Below are 15,459 nucleotides of genomic sequence, written 5' to 3'. Positions count from 1 at the left end.
TTATGCTACCAACAGGTGACGTGAAACTCTGGCTGATGATTTCACTTATTTTTTCTTTAAGCACAGTTTTACAAATCCTAATGTTGTCAGACTTTCTTCTCCTCCTCCATGGAAAAGGGGTGAATGCACATGGGGATGAGACATCATTCTGCTGTTCTAGTTCCATTCTAGCACGTGCACAAAGTATCCCCGGAGCTGCAGCTCCAACACCTGCATGTAAAGCCCGGTCCTGGCACAGTAACACACCTTGGGCACAACAAGGGGTGGTCTGTGCAAAAAGGGCAGGAAAGGCTCCTGATCTGGAAAAATACACCAACACAAAAAAAAAGGTGGGCGATAGCTTGAGTGGGCGATAGCTTGATAGCCAACAGTTTGAGGAAAAGAGAACGTCTTAACTTCTGCACTCAGAGCTCGTGACAGATGGTGACGAGGGACGGCCACTCACCTGGAGAAAGGGCAGGAGCCGAGCGCTGGCAAGCGGGACGGTGACATGAGGGACACACGTGGAGTGGCAAGCAGGGGAGGCAGAATAGCCCGTGAGAGAGGCTGGCAGACGCAGAGGAAGGGCTAATGAGAGAGAGCTGGCAGACGAGCAGGGAGCGCTGAATCACGCTTATGACACGATGGAGACCGGTGGGTGGAACGACATGTGTGAGGGTCACAGGCTCGGGCATGCTGGAGCTCTGCACGTGACCAAGTGTCCCGGCGTGGCTCAGGACAAAGGTGACGACTGACAGCAGAGCGAATCCATGTTCTGAGGAGGTGAGGATGAGCGCGATGGGTTATGACGGTGACTAGTGATCTCTGGCTAATCCTGACAGCTCCCTTCCCTAAGCTCTGAATAACCATCACGTTACCATTTTCTGTAAAACGAGGTAGGAAAAAACCAATGAATGTCAAATTAAAAGATAAATAACAACACTCAGGTCAGTGTGAGATGGAGCAAGACACCGCAGAAAGTTCACCTGGTGGCATGGCCACTGTCAGCCAGCCAAGCTCCTGGTGTCATTCTCTTGGAATAAGTGACTTTGCTGGCAGCAGGTAAGGAAACCGTGCAAGGCAAGGGCAGACCCACCCAATTTCAGCTAAAATGTTCTGTCTCATTGCAACAGGGAAAAATGCTTTTAATCAAGGTAAATGAGGAAGAGTTCACTAATGAGAAGGATCCAGCGGTTAACTGGCAATTCATACGCCAGTGGAGGGAAGCAACAGAAACTCACAGGTTAATTACGTCAGTATTACCAAGGGATTTTAGCCAGGCTTTATTGGATGGAAATGATTTAGGTATGAATTAAGAATGCAAATGACTATTTGCTCTGGAAACACAGATGTAGATCTGAAAATACGAGTGTGGCAGAAACTGTATGACAGCAAAAGAAAAGAGATAGGAAAAGGTAGGATATGCGACTGGGTGATAGCCAAAGCAGAGTGCTCTGAATACATGTAAATGCAGAAGACAACCTATGCTACAAGATTGTTTAGCACCTATAGGTACTACCTACCTCCTAACAGGAGAAAAGAATTAAAAAACATAAAAATCCACCTTTTCCTGGTAGGCACTCATGTTACCCGGCAGGGTGTCAAATAATAACCAGTTTGAGTATGAAGAAAAGGTTTTCCTTCCCATTTGTTACATTCAGATCGAGTGCATTTGGTTCAATTAAACATTGGCTTTTTCTCATCTATAGTAATTATCCAGATCCCTTGCCAGACTTAATATCTTCCAGCAGAGGTGGAAGAGACAGCGTGGCAGACTTGAGACTTGCTCATCTTACCTGTAACACTTTGCCCTGGGGGCTCTCAGGAAACAGTAACACCTGATTGTACAAAGGGTCTAACGATTTGCGAGCCACTTTTGTCTTCTTTTTCGCAATGCACACGCCATTCTCTAGCAGGTAAGCTTTGATGTAAGCAGCTGGAAAAAATAAACATGGTCAAATATGAGAGAGTCTTCATGCTCACTTTAGAAAAGACAGAGTGCCATGTCTCAGCTGTTTCTAAAGAAGGCATTTAGAGCAGCGAGAAGACGTGCTCAGCCTGCCTTGTTTTCAATACCGCATACAGACTGCTTATGCTTGCAGAAGCCAAGCGGAATTACCATTTTCTCTATTCGCAAGCGCGGCAGGGGCTCAGGGAATTACTTCAGGAGGTCAAGGCACACTACCTGGCAGTGTTTTGGAGCCGGGTTTTGGTGTCAGTCCTCGAGCCTGAATGATATCCACTTCTAGCTGCCCATTGCGCTCTTGCAAGCCGATTTCCACATCCCCTAAGCCAAAATGACAAAATAGAGAGAAGACGCTGAAAACAATACGTGTGGGCTACTAAAATGTTAAAAAAAACCCAATTTTCACATCATGCCTGCTACAAGCTGTAACAAACTGTGGGCCCTGAGTGCCTGATCTCCCGCATCATCTAGAGCGGCTCTGAGTGATTCAAACCCACACCTTCAAAAGCAATCTCTAATGTCAGCCCTCTAACACAGAATCATAGAATCATTTTGTTTGCAAGAGACTCTTAACATCATTGAGTCCAGCCATAACCTAACTCCAGCACTAAACCACGTCCCTAAGAGCCTCATCTACACGTCTTTCAAACCCCTCCAGGGCTGGTGACTCCAGCACTGCCCTGGGCAGCCTGTTCCAGTGCCCAACAGCCCTTTCCGGGAAGAAATGTTTCCTAATATCCAATCTAAACCTCCCCTGGTGCAACTTGAGGCCATTTCCCCTCATTGTAGCACTTGCTACTCAGGAAGAACATGGCTTGGGTGACTCAGTCTCACACTCTTCAGCAGCATCGAGCCTCCTCATCTCTTCCAAACTGAAGCCCCTTGAATTACAGTCTGCTTTGGAAAAATGCAATTATGGTGGAGCACAGGAAAATCTTTAGAGAGCCCAGTGGGTCTCAGAGAGCAAGTAAACCATGAAGATGAACAGGATGCATTATCAGGATTTTAGCTGTGTTTTACTTAGTCTATGCCTTTCGGATGTGATGAGGAAGGCACAAAGCTGGTGCTCGCCTACTGACACTGCATCCGCAGATATCAGCAAACCCCTTCAGCCAAACTTACTCGATTTAACAGAGAGAGAAAGAGCCAGGGAGTGGGAGGGCAGCAGACGCTGGACACGTTACTAAGCAGCTGGTAGAAGCGGTCTGGTTCGAGATTAAATTAAAGCCACCTTACGCCTTTCTGTTCCTTACCCATGGAGGTGGTGGCCAAGGTCTGACGGCCAACGAACTGCGCGGGGCCCATGCTCCCCAGAAAGTCACTGAACTGCCCCGCAGACGCCAGGTGGACTCCACTGAAATTCAAGCTGCAAAAGAAATATATTTCGGTAAGTGTTTAATTTGCATTTTAAAGCAACCCAGTAACAAAGGAACCAGATTTAATACATCTCTGAAATAAATGGCAACTACAGAAGCCTTTTTTCCTTGCAAAACTCAGAGATTTCCAGGAAGTTAAGCTACACGTGATGTTTTTGTGACATTTAGCTCCAGGTGATCTTTTTGAGATACAACAGGATTTATAACTGGCATTAATTACAGGGAAGATTCTTCTTGGTTTTCAGTGTCACCGACTCCTCAGGGGCACAAGGCATGTCCCCAGTGCCACTGTCCATCCCGGGGACAGGGGCAGCTGTGGGGCCATCCAGCTCCTGCCCCAGTGCCCAGCTGGCATCTGCCAAACCTGATGGGACAGACCCCGAGGACAGGACCACGGCAGACACGCTGGATTGTGCGCAGACAGACAGACAGACAGCCCCAGGGCCAGTAAATCTGCAGGGACGGGGAGATGCGACGGGGAAAGGAGGGGAAGGGGGAGCCTGGAGCCAGACGGGTTTTATCAGGCTCAGGATTTGCCCATACAAGGAGGGAAAAGCGAGTCCTGTTCCAGGGAGGACCAGAGACTCCTCACGCCTGCTGGATCAGGCGTTTTGAGCTGCCCATAGAGAGTCAAAAAAGGATGAAAACTAGTGCTTAGAGAACCTAAAACAGTTTAAAAAAAAAAAGTGACCTGACAGAGAAAGACCTAAGATTCAACAGGAGACGAATGGACTATCAGCCGGAAGGTAAATGTTTTCTTTACTCTCCTCAACTCATGGAAGATAAATGGGCCAAGCTCAGGTCCCACTCCTGCCCTGGGGAGCGTGTGACCTGAACCGGCGCGTAAATAACGAGCTGGCAAGACAACTCACAGCCCTTCAGGGAAATGTTCACTGCTGTGCTCAGAACAGATGCTTGGGCTCATTAACAAGATGCTGAGGACCAGGACAGGGGAGGGGAAGCGCAGGACTGAGCAAAGCCTAACGCTGCGAGAGGCTGCAGAGCACCCAGAGCCATCCAGAGCCTCCTCGCCGTGGGGACTCAAATCTGGGGGACAACCACCCCCAGAAACTCTGCTCGCTGCACAACACCAAAGAGAAACTCTCCTTCTGGCCCTGGAACACCCAAAACAATTCCCAAAACCTGCCAGCAGACCATTTCCCCTTACCTGCTGGGCAGAGAATCGCACTGAAGGCTGATGCCATATATTTCTCTGTGCTCGATACACACGTGGATAGAATCTCCTTGTGCTTCCACACACCAGCTCAGCCCTCCCATGGGCCACACTGCTCTCAAAGGCTCTGCCCAGCGGCTGGGGCAGCTCAGGAGCAAACAAAATCATCTGCTAACAGAACAACTGATGCTGCAGCCTACATCAACAATACCCCAACGTGAAGCAGGAGAGAACGAAGAACAGTGCGAAAAAGCATAAGAACACAAGCTGTTGGGCTAAAGGTGAACCAACAGCAACTGGAAGTGTTTCCAGCAAAGCCAACGTTGCCCTTATCTCTGCACAGATGCGGGAGTCGGAGGGCTCGGGATGACCCCGAGGTGATGAACAGTGCCAGTTCCAGGGAGGGGACAGGGTGTCACTGTGGGGCTGTGCCCCGAGCACCGACCATCGCAAGGGGAGCAGTCGAGCCGCTGCCCGAATGAAGCTGCTGCTGCGTTGTGATCGCGAGAGAAACAGCAAAAACCCGCTTAAAAACACAGGCCAAGGTCAAGACTCCAGCGGTTTGGATAACAGGCTCAATTAACAGGTTTACTGGCGCTATATGGAAGTCAGTATTAGGTAAAACAGTTAATGTCCCCTGTTGTCGTTATATTTGACTGGGAAGGGAAAACGTAGGGAATTAATTCTTTAATAGATGATGCCATTAGCTGGCAGGACTGACTGCTCTGTTGCACAGAGGCTGACCTTCAGAGGCTGCTTTATTAGACATTAGAAGCAGCAGCTTTAAATCAGGCTCCTCGGCTTTGACCGATTCCTGGATGTAAATTTGGGTATTGCCAATAACCATGGAACAGAAACAATTTTTGTCTGGAAAAATCACAAGCCACCTCCAAGAAATCCATTGCTTCTCCCTAGAGAGGAGAGGGAAGGGGAAAATAAAACTGCAAAGATTTAGAATGCATGTGAATTAGAAACAGCAGGGACCATTTAGCTGCATCGGCTAAATGTAGGATGCTCAAATCCATCTTGCTGAGCTGTGTCTGTCAAGTGCTCGGAGAGGAGCTGGGATGCTGAGGTGAGGGGGCCGTGTACGGTTTGGCTCTGAGATCGTTGGGACAGCCCTGCCCCATTCACTCAGTTGCTTTTCACGCAGCTGAAGCGGGGAGGAAAAGAGCTCCAGGCACAACAGTGATTCCTTTCGGGTGTTTAAACGCAGCCCTGGTGCTCGTGGTCCCAAGAGCTCTCTCCTGCATGCTCAGCAGATTTTTCCTGCCTGATTTCCGCACAAAAACGAGCTGTTTCTCACCTGCCCTTGATCCAGCAACCAGCTCTCCAGCTGAACCCCACAGCGGGTGCGCTGGCAGGGAGATGTGCTCCCGAAGGGACCTGCCGCAGGTGACAGTGACACTCATCCCGGGTGACAGCCAGCAGACGGGCCTGGAAAGCCCATCGCCAAACACGCTTGTCCCTTAATGGGAGAGATCCCTACAACCTGGTTATCACCAATATCACCAATTTGAAAAGAAGTGCTAAAAACAGCTGGAGGAATAAAGTGTGAGCATTTAGCAGCTGACTTGCAAAAAACCAACTGCCATAACCAGCAGTGCCCTGGGGACCCGGGCTGCGGCAGGGCCACCTGGAGCTGACAAACAGCCGCACACGAGCAGATTAACAGGTGACACTTGCCAGCCTTTTGTCTAAAGGGCACAAATTGTCCTCTGAGCAAGGGCAGCGCAGCCTTTTGATCAGGAAAGAGAAATTAATTCTCTCTTCTCTGGCCCTCTGCTTTCACTAATCATGATTCACGTGCTCTGCTTTGCCACAGCTGAATGAGGGTGATTGTAATGAAGTTAAAAGCTTACAGGTTTTGCTGGGGAATGGGTTGTAAATTGAATGTGACTCTGTCAGTGACCTGAAGGCACAGCGAGAGCAGCGAGACCTCCAGAGTGTCAAGGACAAACAAAGGACACGTTGCAGGAGGACCTGCAGACACAGCCCTGGGCTCTGAGTGAGGATGCAGAGCAGGACAACACCACACACCACCGATCCCGGGGTCTCCGAGCCCACTAATGTGGGGCAGCAACAGCAGAAACCCCCACGAACGTTAATTTTGTTGGCGCTGTTCCGCTTAAATTTGAGAAGAAACATCTTCTCAGTGAGGGTGACAGACACTGGAACAGGCTGCCCAGGGGGTTGTGGAGTCTCCTTCTCTGGAGACATTCAAACCCACCTGGACATGTTCCTGTGCGACCTCACCTGGGCGTTCCTGCTCCAGCAGGGGGATTAGACTAGATGATCTTTTGAGGTCCCTTCCAATCCCAAACATACTGTGATACTGTGATACCTGCACCCCCAGGCTCAGCACAGGCTGCAAACCCCGTTTCAGACACATGGATAAAACAGCCGTTTCTAAGCCAAAACTGTCCCTGGCCCAGCAGCCGGCTGGCGGGGACACCTCACAGCACAGACACAGCTGGGGACAGAAGGGGACAAGTGCTCTTGCTGCAGTCGTGTGGACACCCGCGAGAGGGAGACAAGGCCACGCTGACACCGGGCTGGAGGCTGCAGGCAGCTCCAACCACGTCCTGACACAGCCCCTGCAGAACAGGGACCTGACCACCCTTCCTGACCGTGTGAAAAACACAGGACTGCATAAACTACTTATTTCTTTTGTGATGCGTTTATATGCAGAATAAAACTGCGTGTTCGCTCAGTCTGAGGCACCGTCTGCTCAAACTCAGGCTGAAATTGCCTAGATGTTCTTCTTTTTAAACACAACATTCATAATCCTGATTATTCAGTCTCTGAAGACCGCACTCCTGTGTTGCGTGCTGTAGGTCAGGGCGTATGAAATCTGTCCTCTGTAGTGTAATTTAAGAGGGGCTTAAAGGCTCTTTGCCAGCTTCTCTTAAAGGCAGCAGCATTTCCTGACCCACCCAAATATTCGTGTCCCTCCTCTGCACATGCAAAGCATCGAGCAGTTGGTTCCTTCACAGCAAGGCCACTTTTCTTCAGACATATTCGAATAGAGAAATGGCTTTTCAAAGCTCACTTGGAAGCTGATCAGGATTTGAGCGCCTAGACAGGCAACGCAGATTTCAATATAAAATGGTACGAAGCAAATTCGGAGCCCCCGTGCCAATCCGTACACACGGCTCTGCTCAGCCTCTCCCTGCGCATCAGCATGCAGAGCATGGAGCAGCACAGACACGTTTAGGGAAAATGTATCATTAATTTCTTTTCCTGTCCACGAGGAGTTTGTCTGACCTCTTTTCTAAAGCTATTTTTAAATTGCTCCTGGGGATCTGGATGCCAGGTATACCATTATGCTGCTGCAAGCGGCTGCACAATCAGCTTGTCAAAACCTTGCAAAACTCGCAGAAAATATGGCAAGAAGGCACATCCACAGGTCACGGAGTGCACACCCAGGTCCAAGGCCAGAGCAGCTTTATTTTACATCATTTGTGACAGCTGCTTGTCTGACCCGTTCTTAAAATACCTCCCTAGGTAATTTATTCCTGTGCTTCGCTTAACTTTTTCCTTCCAAATCTTTTTCCAGTCCTTCCTCTTTGCACATAAATCCTCAACACCATTTGTGAGTTACCAACTGGAAGCACAGACCAACTTATTTCCTTTCTTTTGCCCTCGATACAGCGCTTTTTAATTCTACCTTTCAACGCTTTGGGACTGGTCTCAATTGTACCAACTTGTAATGGCCACGCACTCGCTGCCGTGTCCACGCAGAATAAATGCAGAGCGAGGTGTTCATCTCCTCCCTTCGCAGGCTGAGTGTGACACCTGTTATTGAGGAGCTCTATCAAGAAGAGGGGGATTCTAAGATGACTTTGTGTGTCTCCTCCTTGGATCAAATCCCCATTACTGCCTCTTTATCACACTTGATTTTTGCTGAGCTGCACTGCTGCGGGTTCCGCCGGGGTGGGGGGTGAAGCCAGAGCCACCCCCAGCACACCCAGACAACAGCTATTTTCAGAAGATAACATTTTGCCTTGTGCTTTTCATGGATTTATTCACACTATCCACAAAACCACCTATTTGCCATCGATTCAAGCCTCTCGAGCTGACACACTCTTGAAGAGGTGCCCACCGTGCCCAGGATGTACACGGGATGTGTCTGGGGCCAGGGTTCGGAAATTATTGTTCTGTTCTTGGAAGTATTTTCTAAAAGGCACCTTTTTTTTTGTCCTCTTAGCACACAAAGTTGCAATTAATAAGCAAGATGCCTAAACACAGCCACGTAACTTAATGGTTTGACTTGCACAACTGAACTAACAGATTTGCTATAAGCCTATATCCAATGCATAGCTATGTTCTCCAGCTCTGCCTTTAAAAACTGGGACAGCAACACACGCTTCCCTCATCCAGAAGAAAGAAAGGGAGGGGAAGTCTCCTCTGAGACCGATAACATATTAGACAGTTATTTTATTTGAGCATTAAAAAAAAAACAAACAAAAACAAACCAAAACCCACGCCATCAGAACTCCAATTTCAGGGAGCAGAAATGTTCCACATTACAATCACACTCATCCATATTGCATGATAAGCTCTTTTAAATCACATCTTACACGCGGAAGCCAAGTACATATCTATCAGCTAAGGAGGATGGCATAACTGGTTAATTTAATGTCCACTGCCCCAATCCTTAAAATATTCATGGTGCACACGAGGAATAATTAATGTGACATGCATCTGACTGCATTGTCAGGGGACTGGGCACACAGTCCCTTACCCTGTTGGAGTGGATGTGAATAACACAGGAGCCTTCATGTTGGCTGGGGGGGGTTCTGTGAGGAGCGATCCCCATGGGACCCAAACCCAACCTCACCCCCCCGCCTGCACAACCTGCTCTGTCTCGAACCGGCTCCGCTGCTCTCCCGGGCACTCCACTTTCCGAAGCATTTTTAGCACTGTGACGTGCTGTCTTATGTGCTGTAACACACTGTACTCCGCTCGTGTAGCCGGTTCCGTCTGCTCTACGAATCCTGCCACCTAAACGGAGCTATAAAAACCGTGCAGTGAATTATGTACAAAGGCCTCTCCCATTCCCCTCCCCGCCTCACCAGCCCAGCTCTGTTTTTAGCAATCACAAGTCATCTCAAACGCGTTGAATAAAAGATAGCTACCGGTCTTCAGAGAGCAACATTGCCTGCTCCCAAGAGGCTGCTGGAAGTGGGATTCACTGTATTTACCGCTGTAACAGCAGCTCTCAAGGTCACGTCCTCTCCGAGCTGCACTGGTCAAGCTTAACGGCACCAAAAAACGTGCTGGTGCTGAACAGGTTGACTAATTTCTTGGCATATTGCAGAAACAATCCCCATGGCTTTCCTGGTTTGCATCTCTGAAGGCCCTGATTTCCTATAGCCTGGACTGTATTAACAACAGATTTCATTGTATTTCTTTAAAAGGACTTGGATAAAAGGAGAGCTCTAAAGATAATTTGCTATAAAAGAGTCTAGAAGTTCCCTAGTTTGGATACTGAAAAACAGACATCCAGTGAACAGCTAAGATATCAATCACCTGAACGATGCATTCAGGAATCAAGGCTTTTGGTAATTCTCAAACGACGATGGCTAACTTTTGGTGAAGAAAAGTGAATCTTCACATGGTCAGGCCAGTGTTTTCTCCAGCTCACTTTCAGTCACTGCTCCACGGTGACACAGAGAAGGGCAGGCGGCTCTGCCGGCCTAAGTCCCTGCATTGGTTCACATCAGACAGGATAAGTGGTACAAGCCATATCTTGCAAAACCGGCACAAAACAGAGCAAAACCGAGAGGCGTGAGCTGCCGGCACACGCGTGCCAGGCTGTGTTCTGCCTTCGGGCCGCGCTCAGCCTGGCGCTGCCCTCGCCATGGGAAAAGAGAGATGATTCGGCTAACGACAAGATGATTCCTTGCTGGACAGGCAGACTCAGATAATACAAGAATAATCCTCTAAGTCTTTGCTACTCATCACCTGCTGTGCTTTTCTAAGGTAAAAATCACCTTAGCTCTCCATAACTTAATCATCTCAGCAGTAGCCAGCAAGAACAAAAAAGCTGACAAGTACCACTTATTAGGGACTACGGCAGCTCGCAGTCTTTTGTTCCAGCTCCCTTTTTGTCTCTCTGCTCCGTTTTCAGAAAGGAAGGTGGTTGGCAGGAGTAAGTGACACATAAGTCCAGAATCTCTTGCTTTCTGAACATCGCACATGGTCTCGTGCAGCTGCAGCAAAACCCAGCCAAAACAAGATGTAGGTTGTGCAAGAGCCAGGATGGAGCTGGAGATCCCCGTCAAAGCTCAAGGGTTTGTTTGTGAGCTATTCCTATATTCAGAATTTTATACTTGCAGTAACCTTAGTGTCCTGAGACTGCCCAGTAGGCACATACTACAGGGGGTAACTGGCCTCTCGTGGAGGTTTTTAAGTACATACATAGAATAAAATATCCACTTCAGCAGAGGTTTGTAACCAGTACAGAGACTGGTCTGGATGAATTACAAATGGAAACATCTGTGTGTGTGAAAGCACAACCAACCTGGCAGCAGCAAACCTGTCCCCTGACCACAGGAGGACAGAGTTAGAGCACATCACTTCCACAGCCTGACTGGAGGCAACTACAGCCCAAAACAGCCCCCGAACAAGGAAACAAAGGCAGCAGCACTGCTGAAGGTCTACGAAAGCCAAAAAAACCAAGACCCTGAGGTGAGAGATCACCCCATAATAACAGGTAAGTCCTAGAAAGAGTAAAAAACCATCCCCAGAGCCCTTCTGTTGAGAGGAACAACTTGGAGGACACGGTGAAGGTTTGGCAGAGGGTGTTCCTGGTCCCCCCCAGTGTGGCTGCAGCACCTGCCTGGGGAGCTGAGAGCACAAGTGAGCGAAACCCAGAGGCGGGAATGACTGAAAACAGCTCTGTTTAGAATAAATATCACCTTTCCCTTCCGTAAGCTCTCACATTGAGTTTTATTATATTAATTTCCTACACTGGAGCACAACCACTGTGCAGTATAAAAGGTGGGTAATATAGCTGGAGGACTTAATGTATAGCAAAAAATTAAATGGAGCGGTGTGTTGACATTGTTGGCAGTCGCTGGCTTGCGCACGAGCTTCAATTCCAGTCGACACATCCTTCAGACCAGCTAATCTTCATTATACTTCACCACCAGGTAAAACCCTCAAGGGAATATTTTCTTGAAGGAGGGCCTAGCATATCTGAGAGGTATAGCCCTATGTAATAAGCTTCTCCGTAAGTGCATTTTATGCACTCTGCTACTCAAACAAAAAGCAGCGTTGCTCAGAATCGTGCACTACAGAGCACTCTTCCACTGAGATGCTTTGCACTGGCACTGAGCAGCTGTAGCTGCCTGCAGCTCATCACAACTAACATACAGACCTTTAAAAGTACGCCTGTATGACTGAGAACAGGTATTTAAGGCCTTCTGCAGCAAAATTTCACCAAATTTCAGTGTGCCGCCTTTGGAAGTTGTCCTTTTCATCCTTAAATTGAAAAGGATTAGGAAAACGTATTGAACTTGGGAAACAAGCTCAAGCTCTTGGAAGATGACGTTTTGAATCCACTTTCTTCCCAGTGTGAACGTGCTGAAGAGATGCGTGGGTAGGAAGAACTAGGGTAACCTCATCTTGCTGAAAACCCAGTTTTTGACACTCAGTGCTGAAAACTGCCTCGGACCTGGGAGCATCTGCATCAGTGAGATGCAGACAGCTCGACCTATCCCCAGCATTAAATAAAAAGAAAATAAACTTGCCACTGCTAACACAGTCATATAAATCTTCATTTTGCCTCCCTGGGAACACAGCTACAGCAAACGAGAGAGGTCAAGAGAAATCTGATTTAGGAGAATACGTTTCTGTCTCTCGGAGCTATTCCCCAAACAATTCCTTTCTTTGCCGCAGGAAAAGCAAGCAGAGAAGTTCCCCTCCCACCTTGTTTCAAGAGAATAGAGCCCTCTTAGCTCTTTGTACTCTCAGCCCTGTTTGCTTATCACTCGCAGCTCAGACAGATCGATGCAATTCCCACCAGCCTCCCAGAGGAGATCAATTACCCCACCTAGGAAAAAAGCACCCAGGACACAACACACTTCTCGGAGAATTAAAGAGGAGAAACTGTCCGGTCACTGGCAGAGGGGCTGGCCAGGATGTTCTGGCAGCATTCAGGGTTGGAATACCAAATGTTAGGCTTGTTCTGATAAAGACATTTGGATTGCAAGACAGGATTTTTCTTTCTTTGTAGAGCTGATAAGATACATGCCGCCTGTCTCCAGGATAAAACAGCGCTTGCATGGGTGCAATATTTTGTTGGCAGGAATATTGTCACTCCAAGAAAGCCCAACCAAAGCAACCAGCATATGCGACGACAGGACACAGACCTGCCATAGAATTATACCCCTTTCCCAGGAGGGTAAGCTATGTAAATATAAAAGGAAAGAATCTGACTCGGCATGAAAGCAGATTTTTGCCCCATATTGCCAAGGGACTGAACTTAATCACCAATCCTGTGCATCTCATAGAGGAGGCAGAACGCCAAGCCACAGGACTGTGCTGGGGTAGCAGGAATATTTCCCCGGAGACAGCAGCTCACAGAACAGACAAGGTACATCACAGCTTGGGAGTGACAAGATTGCTGTCGCAGCCTGTGCCTCATTACTATTTCCAACCTCCAGCACAGATCTGCAATGCCTTTCTAGGATTAGCCTACTTCTAACGCTAAAGAAAGTCTCTCTTCATTTACAGCCTGTTACTTATTTAACACCAGAATCACGTTAACTGAGAGCGCCTTTGGACTACCCTAGCATTTTAGCAGCACAATGTACTTGGAATATCACGTAGGACTAGAGAGAGTGTACAGAGAGATGCCAAGTGTGGTACTTGGCCTAAACAGAGCATGTTTTAGGTATACAAACATTTTGGCCTCATACCTAGAAGCACAGAATCTGATGGTATATATTGCCTCTGGTTCTAAATACTGGGCTTTTTTCGTCTCCAAAGATTCCCATGAATGGTCATCGTAATAAAATGATGATTATCTCCATATATGGCTTCTAATAATGGAAATACAAAAATGAGAACTGAAGACAAGTCAGCCCTCAAAGTTCTGCCTTAAGGATCCCCTGCTTTGCATTCTGGTATAAAGCCTGAGTGCACCAAAATGTGGTATAACTTTTCTTAGAGTCAAAACCCACTTCTAAAATACATTCTTTTAGGATACTAACTCAGATGAAACAAAAGAAAGCTTGTTACCAAAGGTATATACAGGCTTCTAAATGTGTATTTTGATAACAGAAAGATTATTTTTCTACTTTCATCCTTTTCATCACCTTCAGAGTTCTTTCTTTTTTTTTTCCCCAAACCAAATGGCTATTTTGAAAGAAGGAAGATGGACAACTATCGTGCAACATTAAAGAATATCAATCAGCTTACAATTTATTACCAGTAATGAGCCTCAGCTATTCACCCTGAATCTGCTTCAGCTCAGAATAATGAGGAAACTAAAAAAAAGTATATAAACAGCTAGAGTATGTGTCAGCTATGCAGACAAAGATCCACTCCACTTGAGTTGAGCGGGTAGTACACCTGCAGCATAAGAAAGTCACACAAAAACATTGTCTATCAGACTGGACATAAATTAGTAAGTATAAGAAGAACAGTGCCTCCCACAGGGGATTACCCAGCTCCCTTTTGACGACTCACTTTCCCTCCGATCCATAGCTGTTCATGCTGTCCTCAATGGACTCGTGGCTGGCTTGGCGGACGGTCCGGCTGGGCATTTCCACAGCCAGCCCCGTTTCTGTGCTCCTCTGGATGGCTCCTTTCAGTCTCCGACCATCCCCATCTAGGAACAAAAAGGGAGTCAGACAGTCAGCTATTGCTAACACAGCCTTTGGCAGTGACAGAGTGAAGAAGCAGTGAAGGTATTTCAGGCCCAGCACCTGGCACCCAGGCAGCATTTTGCCCTCACACAGCATTTTGTTACTCAGTCCTGCTTCATCAGCAGCTCCCAGTCACTTTTGGAACCAACCCAGTGCTCCAGCAAGCCAGAGCTCAGCAGAAACCCAAGACACACGTACCACCTCACCTACTCCGACCATTGGTACCAATTAATTATGCCCGGAGCACAGGTGCACACAGGCCCACAAGCTGGCTACACATGGAGCTGCTTGCTTTGGGGTCACGGCATCAGCACCCATGGGCAGAGCCGAGGCACACAGCCTGCTCATGCCTCAAAACAGCTCCTAAATCCCATGTTGCTGCCTCGGATCGTGTGGAGCAGCAGGTCCCATCAAGGGAGTAGATGCGAGGAAAAGGCCAGAGGTGATGTGAAGGCAGGATCCCTCCCAGATGTGCCATAGGGGAATGGTTGGGCACAGCCAAAATATCCCCCGGTGGCACCTGGAAAGGCACCAGCAACAGAACATCCCAGAGGGGACTATTTCCCTTTGCAGACACCCTCAGCCACAGCGCAAAGGGAACTAAGTAGGTTCTGGTTCCTCCGGGGTGCAGCCCTCAGAGACTCAGCCCTCTGAAATGAACAGCTGCTATTTTCATCCTCCATCTCGAGCGGCCTGTTGCTCAGAACAAACCACGTTATGTAATGAATATGTAATGAATACCATGACTATTAATTGCTTTAGCTAGTGTTAGGAAGCTCCAGATTTCAACCCACATACAGCAGCACTCATCCTGAAACACATCTGCTACGAGTTTACGGAATGATCAAAATCCTTTAATGATGCCCGGCCATTAACCTGGATTCAGGCGACAAACCTCTGGCCCAGGGTGCTCTCAGAAAGCCACCAGCTTTTTGAATGCCACCCCTGGAAAAGAAATGACTCGGCAACTGAGTCTAGAGAACTCAGGATCCCCAGATATTAAAGAAAACAAGTCTTTCCCAACTACTTTAGAAACATGGGGATATCTGTAAGAACCTGTTTAAAATACGCAGAACATTGACT

At 47.9% G+C, this 15,459-nt stretch overlaps 1 protein-coding gene across 1 annotated transcript in view; it reads right to left on the bottom strand.

The window, feature by feature from the left end:
- The window catches only part of RIMS4 (regulating synaptic membrane exocytosis 4), a 54,448-nt gene that overhangs the window by 8,075 nt on the left and 30,914 nt on the right, over window positions 1-15,459 (bottom strand). Inside the window, exons 2-5 of the mRNA XM_065031988.1 lie at window positions 14,198-14,339; window positions 3,199-3,311; window positions 2,165-2,266; window positions 1,776-1,915 (exon numbers count right to left, since the gene is read on the bottom strand). Of these exons, the coding sequence (XP_064888060.1) occupies window positions 1,776-1,915; window positions 2,165-2,266; window positions 3,199-3,311; window positions 14,198-14,339 (497 nt within the window). The remainder of the gene's footprint in view (window positions 1-1,775; window positions 1,916-2,164; window positions 2,267-3,198; window positions 3,312-14,197; window positions 14,340-15,459) is intronic.

The sequence above is a fragment of the Columba livia genome, chromosome 16 (genome assembly GCF_036013475.1).
Source record: "Columba livia isolate bColLiv1 breed racing homer chromosome 16, bColLiv1.pat.W.v2, whole genome shotgun sequence".
NCBI classification, from domain to species: domain Eukaryota; kingdom Metazoa; phylum Chordata; class Aves; order Columbiformes; family Columbidae; genus Columba; species Columba livia.
The sequence above is the reverse complement of the archived record's forward strand: the minus strand, read 5'-3'. Positions and strand labels throughout refer to the sequence as shown.